Source organism: Lacerta agilis, chromosome 6 (assembly GCF_009819535.1).
Source record: "Lacerta agilis isolate rLacAgi1 chromosome 6, rLacAgi1.pri, whole genome shotgun sequence".
NCBI lineage: Eukaryota > Metazoa > Chordata > Lepidosauria > Squamata > Lacertidae > Lacerta > Lacerta agilis.
This window is the reverse complement of record NC_046317.1, coordinates 91,565,014-91,573,659: the sequence shown is the minus strand read 5'-3', so window position 1 is coordinate 91,573,659 and position 8,646 is coordinate 91,565,014. Positions and strand designations below refer to the sequence as shown.

The window sequence follows — 8,646 nt, the reverse complement described above, 5'->3', positions numbered from 1 at the left end:
CCATTCACATTCTTACTTCTTCCCATCATCTTATGCTTTAATGAGAATAACAGTAATAATTTTTATTATTTATATGCCAACCATCTGACTGCATTGCCCCAGTCTGGGCGGCTCCCAGAAAAATATTAAAAATACAATAAAACCCTCAAACATTCAAAAACTTCCCTAGATGAGCCCTGGGCTCCCTTTTCCAGCTCTACAATTCTATGATTCTTGGATACTCTAGTAGGACTAAAAAACAGAAACACAGGAAGGGGCCGAGCAGGCTTTTTTTTTTTGTTCCTGGTGGTCACTAGGAACATCTGAAGCTCTATCACCAGTGAATGTACCCAGTACTTTCTCCCAGATGAATAAATGGGTGTCACTCACTCCTACAAGGAAACGTATCACATTGCATTTGAGGGATGCTTTGTGGGGAGGGCGAAACTTACCTGTCGTGTCCGTCCGTCTTCCGACAGCTAGTGGGCCAGCTCTCCCTGATTAGGGATCTTGTAAGGGAGTGCCCTCTCCAAAGAGATCTGCAGTATACAAGTCCTCCCTCCCACCTATCATGACAGACGCTTTGCTAATACAGAGTAAATAGCAGTCATAGAATTTAAGGCTATATGAAACTGACCCTCAAGCACTGAAGGGGAAAGTCTCCATGCGAGAAGGGAGCGCAGTCTTTCCACCAAATACTTCGTCTGGCCTCTGCTCCTACTTAACCCCTTAAAACCAACCAACCAACCAGCCCACCCAGTGGCGTCCCAGTAGTCCAGAACTGGAACTGGAACTGGAGCAGAGAGAGACGTTCAGAGATATTTACTCCCAGTTCCCTCCAACGGCATCACCCAAACATCCATAAGCTTAAGCTCGAATAAGGCAAAGAGACCCATTGAGCCACCTGCGCCTTAAATTTCTTCTCTCAAATCTCATACTAATGGTGGAAGAAGCAACCAGGTAGGAGAACCGCATCCCAGCTGCCTTCACCTCCGGAAAATTGGCTTTTCCAACAGCATTGCGGAGAGTTGGTTAGTGGGACAGGAAACCAGCCGCCTGATGCTGTCAGCTGATAACCTTTGCATGGTAGGTTTCAAGTTTGCCAAAAGTGAACATAGTGCAAAGCAAGACAAAAACCGGTTTAAGGACTCCTTAATTACTGCCCCAAGCAGGGGGGGGCGGCCAGTTGCTCTACGCGAGGTATATTATCTGGCTCTTCTGTGTCTCGGCCAGCAGCCGCCCTTCCCAGGAGCTGCTTCCAAGAAGCGGACGACGTAAAATTCAGTTCCCAGCTGGGGGAGTCAGAGCCAAAGAGAGTTCGAAAAGTCTCGTCATGAACGTGATGGGGAGAAGTGACATTTACGTGGTCGTCAAAAGTGAAGTTTCTGCGCAACGTTCGTGATCCACTACATTCTGTTAACATTCTCAGGTGTGGGGAGGGAGGCAGAAGGGCTGGAATTTCTCTCTGCAACACTTTGGGAGTAAATACACGAAAGTGAGCCCAGGCTCAAATTTTAAATGTCTGCTTCCCTGGCCCTGCCTGTTTAGTTCTTGCCTTCCAGATTAGAGAACCAAACTTTTGAACGTGGTTTAGCACCATTTGGGGCATTAGGTGCTAGTGATCAGGGCTTGACGTGAGACAAAGCTCCCCAAGCTTTAGCCCTGGGAAATGTGAACTAATGAAGTGTCTCTGAGAAAGTGCAAAGTGCCTTTCCCTTCCCCCTGAGTAGCCAAAACCAACTCTGGGGATTAAGGAAAAGGAAACCCAAAGCAGAGAGCATGACTTCAAGACAGGCCTGAGTCTTTAAATCCTAACAATAAAAATCCAGTTTATAAGAACTATACAGTGTGTCACCCCTGGCGCTCTTACACCACCTAGAGGACATATATGTTGATTCTTAAAACAATCATACATCTAGTCATTCATTCATTCCATCCCACGTGAGCTCTCTTCCTACTGGCTGCAATGCGGAGAGTCACAAATGGGACAAAAAAAGCAGCAAGAATGTGGCTGTGTAAGCCTAGTGGGTAACTGGAACACCAGTGGCGGGAATGAGAAAATGTGGGCTCATGAAACAGGTTGCTGGAATTTGAGAGAAAAGGGGGCACAGCACATCTTAGTGGTGCGAGAAGCATCATTTGTTTGAGGTTGGTTAAAGCACTGGTTTTTCAACGGGTGGGTTGGGACTGACTTCCGGGCCACGGCTTGATCTATGATGGGTCACAACAGCAGCAGTTGCATTATGGTAAAAAAAAAAAGAAGAATGGGAAATGTTTGGGTCGAAGGTGGGTCCTGGGTGTGAAAAGACCGAAGACTACTGGACCAAAGAATACTGGTTTGGATCAACCCTTTGTGAAGTTTGCTAAAGGAACGTCCAGATGAGAGCTTCTGTTGTTCTTAGGGGATTCTTGGGCACGGAACCTGACGGAAGCAGGTGCATAGGAAGAAAACTGAGTTGGGAAGGGAGTTGTATTGCATGACTCCAGCATATCAGACTATTGGGCATCACTGTTTGGCAAGGGCGGGCAGGGAAAAGAGCAGAGCAGGATGAAGCCACAAGGACATGGGATAGCATTGGGCAGTTTCCTGATTCGGACCGCTAGGCCACCCAACATGGCATTATCTATCCTGACCAGTAGTGATTTATCCAGGGTCTCTTACCCCTCCCCCCACCCCCGATCACGTCCATTAACTTGTGCCTAAGGCAGGCAGTAAACAAAACATTAAGAACAAGCAGGAGACTCCCAGTACAGTGGTACATTGGTTTACAACCATAATCCAGTCTGTCTGTAAACCAAAACAGGTTGTAACCCAAGGTGCGCTTTCACCAATGGGGCCTCCAAAAAAATTTTTTCATAATCCAAAAAAAGGTTGTAAACCGGGACACGCACTTCTGGGTTTGTACTCCAAAACGTATGAAAACCAAGGTACCGCTGTATTGAACTAGGGCCAGGGCGCATGTGAGCTGCCGTCTCTGCCCAAAGAAGCTACGACTGAACAGTAGCCCTGCTACTGCCTCTAGTGGATTGGAAGGGAACATACTGAAGGTGCCAAAATGACTGGCACCAGTGGCACAGAAAGGGCAACAGGAGAGGGTTGGAATGCGGGATTATAAATTGGTAAAGTCACTTCTTTTGTTTGGGAAGAAGGAGAAACGCAAACTGTGAACTGAGCTTGAAAATGCAAGCGCCAACTGCTTTAGTAAGACTGGGGAAATGGTAACCTGTTTCAAAGGAAAGAACGTGCCATCTTAAACTGCCAGGAAGGTGACGGGCATTGTGTCGTTAGATGGAGAAAGGGCTCTGCTTTATTTTTTTTTGTGCCCCGCGAAAGAACCAAGACAGTCCCTTTGCTTGTCACTGGATGAAGGGAGGAAAGCGATGTCTCTGGGTCCATGGACCATATGAAGCTGTCTCATGCGGAGTCCGATAACTGGTCCATCTAGGCCAGTGCTGCCTACACTGACTGGCAGAGGTCTCTCCCAGTCCCACCTGGAGGTGCTGGGGATTGAACTTGGGAGCCTTCTGCATGCAAAGCAGGTGATCGATTGCTGAGCTATGAAATCCACTCCTTCCTCACTTCCGAGTCAACCTGGCAGTGGGTGAGAATACATCTTGTCACTGCTAGGCAACTGTGATGTGCCCCCTTTCTTCCCACCCCCCTCGGGAGCCGGCAAAAGGGTCAGGCAGGATCTGTAGTTGCTGCTACAAGAACCTGTAAGTGATTAGGGATTAGGGACACTGGTGGTTTATAGAGCAGCCTTAGAAAAAGCAGAAGCAAGTTATCGGGGAGCTTTTCTAGCGAATCGCAAAAATGGCCAGAAAGAGCCTACTGCGGAAAAGGAGAGAGATTAGGAAAAAGTCTCGTAACTTCCCTGAAGTAAAATGACAGGAAAACTTCCACAAGCTACGACACCTACAACGCGACGGTCCTCCAGCAGGGAGGCTGCCTGCCCAATCCCAGCTCCTTGCAATTCCTCCAGGGTTGCAGAAAGAGGGGCAACGCTAGCTTCCCCAAGCCGTTTGCATAAATCGAGATGCAGCAGGTCAGAACTGTCACCCAGGTGCCGCCCCCCCGCCCAATAAATACCTAAATAAATAAATAAAAAGTCTCAGTGCGTGGATGAAATTTACAATCAGTGGTCAGCTAAAATTATGGTTGTTTCCATGAACTGGCTCTCTCTCTATCTCTCTCTCGACGAAGCGTGTGTGCGACGCAACGGGCTTGGGGGGGGGGGAAGGAGGTCACGGCTGGGAGCAGGAGCTGCTGGTGCCGGCTACAGAGCGGCAGCTGATTTTGCGGATGGAGTGCAGGGCGACCGTGCAGCAGCCGCGCAGGAGCGAGCTAATGTTGTAGATGGGCTGGCCCTGCCTCCTCTGGGAGCGGCACAGCCAGGCGACGGTAGGCACTGCCGGCACCACCACAGCCAGGAGATCCACGATGAAGTGGCGGCTCCAGTAAGTTTGGGGCTCCCTTGCCGCTGCTGCTACGAGCTCCCGGCCTGGCTCAGCTTCTTCTTCTTCTGGGGCACACACGACGCTCACCGACTGGCTCGCGCTAGAAGGCTGGTGCACGGTTGGGCTGTTGGCCGCTGGGCTTGGCGAACCTGCTTGCTCAGTAGCATTTTCCTCCTCCTCCCCAGCGCTGATCAACACAGCTGAGCTGGGATCAGCAGCTGCCATGTCCGTGGGCCCCCCGGGGAAGCTCTGGGCCCGGATCTCTGAGCTATGCGGCTCGGCCGCATCCTCCATTTCAGACACCCACACGGACGTGGGGCTGCCCAGGCTGCAAGCCTGGGATTTCATCACCTTCTCTAGGATGGTATCGAGATCCGGCTGGTACTGCACAAAGTCCGTCTGTATGGCTTGCTCCTGCATGCAGCTGGCCTGCACAGCAGCCTCGACGCTGTGCTGAGACCCCATCAGCTTCTCGTACGTGGAGCTGGTCGGCACCCGGGACCCCAGGGTGAAGTTGGTCTGCAGGGAGGTGTCATCTGTGCCGCACTCCACCCCCGAGGACAGGAGGCTACTCTGGTCCAGCAAGTCCGTCCGGCTCAAGGATTCGTCTGCAGCCACAAAGCCACTGTCGGCCGCTTCTTCCACCGAGATCTGGGAGCCGCCCAGGTTCCTGTCGGCGGCCCCTTGGTCGCTCAACTTGGTGTAGGTGGAGCTGCGGGTGAGGGAGCGGGCTGGAGAGCCCCCCGCGGACTCAGCTGCCCCCTCTTCTTTGACCGTCCCGTCCTGGGCAACCTCCATGCAGTGAAGCAGGGTCTCCAGCTTCTTGTTCTGAATGTTGATGTCCACAAAGTACTTTTGGAGCCCTTTGTCTTTCTCTATCAGGTTGTTCTTGACGGTGTCGATCACCTGCTTCAGCTGCTTGATCTCCTTCCGGGCCTCCTTCAGCGCCAGCTGGGCCTCCACGCGGTGGCACTCCTCCTCGATCCAGTCCTCCTGCATCCTGGAGAGCTGCGTCTTCAGGTCATCAATCTCTGCATCCCTGTGGCAGACGGACAAGCAGACAGTCACTGCCCTTGCTAGCTCTGCAGCAGACTGTCTTGCCAGAGTGGTGCATGCTCTGGTTCTCTCCCGCTTGGACTACTGCAATGCACTCTACGTGGGGCTACCTTTGAAGGTGACCCGGAAACTAGAACTAATCCAGAATGCGGCAGCTGGACTGGTGACTGGGAATGGCTGCCGAGACCATATAACACCAGTCCTCAGAGACCTACATTGGCTCCCAGCACAATTCAAAGTGTTGGTGCTGACCTTGAAATCCCTAAATGGCCTCGGCCCAGTATGCCTGAAGGAGCGTCTCCACCCCCATCGTTCAGCCCAGACACTGAGGTCCAGCTCTGAGGGCCATCTGGCAGTTCCCTCACTGCGAGAAGTGAGGTTATAGGGAACCAGGCAGAGGGCCTTCTCGGTAGTGGCACCCGCCCTGTGGAACGCCCTCCCACCAGATGTCAAGGCAATAAGCAACTATCTTACTTTTAAAAGACATCTGAAGGCAGCCCTGTTTAGGAAAGTTTTTAATGTTTAATGCTGTATTGTGATTTTAATATTTGGTTGGGAGCCGCCCAGAGTGGCTTTGGAGACCCAGCCAGATGGGTGGGGTATAAATTATTATTATTATTATTATTATTATTATTATTATTATTATTAGCACAAGCAGGTCTGTGTGCACTACGCACTTCACCAGGCTCAAGCCTTTGGCATCAAAATGCTTTATTAATGTTGAATTTTGGGGGGTGTTTAGGGATTAGTTTTACCGCACTGGCTTTGTAATTGCCAATCTGTTATAGTTTCATAGAATTGTAGAGTTGGAAGGGACACCAAGGGCCATCTAGTCCAACCCACTGCAATGCAGGAATCTTTTGCCCAACATGGAGCTCGAACCCACAACCCTGAGATTAAGTGTCTCAGGCTCTACTGACTGAGCTACCGAGTTTCATATGGATCCATTTGTTTATCTAGAGTGAAAGTTAAATTCTGTGAATAGACTGTACAAATTCAGCAAAGTTACCTCTATCTGCTTCTCTTAGGCAGCAGCAATCCTATGCACACTTACCTGTGAGTAAGGGTTAGGGTTTGCTGCCTGAGGTGAAGCGCAAGAAGCTGACTAAATTTGCAGCTGAATCTTCAGCACTGGCAAGGAGACACTTCCACAGCTAACCTCAGGAAGATGCATTGTGACCATGAAGCCAGCTATTGTAGTCTATCATCATTAGGAATAGGAATAATTTTATTGGCCAAGTACCAACATACTTGGAATTTTGCTTCGGCTACATTGCAATATAAACATACCTTATACATACCTTATACAACACTATTCCACTCACAATACAATAACACAGCAAAGGAACCCCACCCATAACTGGCCTTCCCTTCCGCTACATAACTACGAATTTAACAATTTAACGGCGCAAGGGAAGAAACTGTTCCTGTGACTCGCCGTTTTTGTATATAAAGCCCTGTAGCGACGTCCAGGTGGAAGTAAATCAAACAGATGATGACCAGGATGCAAAGGATCTGCGACAATTCCCTCTGCTCTATTCCTAACTCGGGTAGCATAGAGTGTCTCTATTGAAGACAAGCTAGCACCAATTTGCACCTGAAAAGTTCCACTGCGCCCAAATACTGACCTGTCCTGCAGCCTCTCGTGCGTGTCTTTCAGCCTGGCCCTGAGGTGCCGAATGCAAACCTCCTTCTGCTGGAGAGGGGTCAGGTACTGCTCGGGGGTCGGGGGCTTGATCCCATGGTTGTCACTGCACAGCAGGTACTTGACTGGGCGCCTGAAAAGACAGGAAAGCTCATCAATGCCTTGGAACTGCCCTCGGTCAAAAGGGAGACTTCCCTTCCTGGTCCGTGGAAGGTTCAGAGCACAAGATTGCATCCCCTCACTTTCTCACACTCACTCTCTTGTTCTCTCTCTCTCTCACGGCTGAAAATTAGACTGCAAGCTCCTTGGGGTTCGCCTCTTAAGCTTCAGAAACTTGGGACAGTGCTGCCTACGCCGACACTGCTAAGTTAACTGTGTGGGTTTTGAGCTCGGATTTTTCTGCCCCTTTCTCCAGATTTCTCTTCCAAAGCCAAGCAAGAATAGAGGAGAGCAATAATCCCGTGCACAGGATGTTTTAGTTGTAGCCTCTTGCCCAGGACGGAGTAATGTGGAGATATAGCAGACTAATGAACTGTAGCAAATGAAGAAACGGAGAAGAGCGGCAGAGGGGGAAATCAGACAGACATTTAAGACGAAAGACGCTTCTTTACGCTTGCAAGCATTATGTTGATTTGACAGACCCTAGCACTTTGCAGTACCCAGCACCCTTTCTGTATTTATCCTTAACCCCTGACGTTGGCTAGCTTTCTGCCTTTGGGGAGTAATGGGGGGTTATAAACACACAGCTAAAATAAGTTAAATATAAATTTGTTGTACAGTAATATTCTGTTGTAGAGACACCCCCCCCCCCCCACAAAAACAGCTCTCCAGAGCTTAGGCTGTGGCAGGGGCCCTGGTCCTATCAGTGTCAATGAGGGGGAGTTTCTTTTTTCCAGTGTTAAAATGCTTTGCCCAGGGAGGTGTGTCTGTTTCCAATTTCTCCCCACCTTGCCCTGGCTTTTTAACCATGATGTTTGATTTTTAACCAATCTACTGTTGATTTTTGAATTGTATGATTGCTTTATTACGTATATATTTATTCCATGATGCGTACTTAGCTGTCAAGCTGTACAAAAGCCTACATTTTAATTGGCTTATTTTAGACATTTCTACCTCCACCCTTCAAAGAATTCCCCCCCCCCCAGGGCAGGTTAGAAATGACTAATGTAAATAATTAAGTGGGGTTTTGTGCAGCTTAATTATTCAAAAGGGCTTGCTTAATAGGGACGTTGGAATGTGGACCTCATCTATCTGCTACTGTCAGGGTTGAAGCCAGTGTCCTGCCTGCCCGGCAGTGTCCTGGCAGTTGTGAATACAGCCAGTGAAAGGGAAGGGTATGAGTTTAAACCTGGTTTGGACAGGTGGCTAAAAGTTTCCTGGCTGATCGGCAGCTTTCAGGAACATTGGAGCGCAGGACTGATGCTGTCTCTGGATTTCCTGTCCACATTTATACTTGCTTCCTAATTGCTCAGTGTCTAAATTGATAAAGAAATAGAAATTAGGAAACC

The 8,646-nt window shown here is 49.4% G+C and overlaps 1 protein-coding gene across 2 annotated transcripts in view; it reads right to left on the bottom strand.

Moving 5' to 3' along the window:
- Nucleotides 1-4,223: 4,223 nt before the first annotated feature.
- The window catches only part of SNPH (syntaphilin), a 40,927-nt gene continuing 36,504 nt past the window's right edge, over nt 4,224-8,646 (bottom strand). For both annotated transcript variants that reach the window (XM_033153824.1, XM_033153825.1), the window contains 2 exons: nt 7,122-7,271; nt 4,224-5,476 (listed from right to left, as the gene is read on the bottom strand). In XM_033153824.1, coding sequence (XP_033009715.1) covers nt 4,225-5,476; nt 7,122-7,271 — 1,402 coding nt within the window. In that variant the 3' untranslated portion in view covers nt 4,224. The remainder of the gene's footprint in view (nt 5,477-7,121; nt 7,272-8,646) is intronic.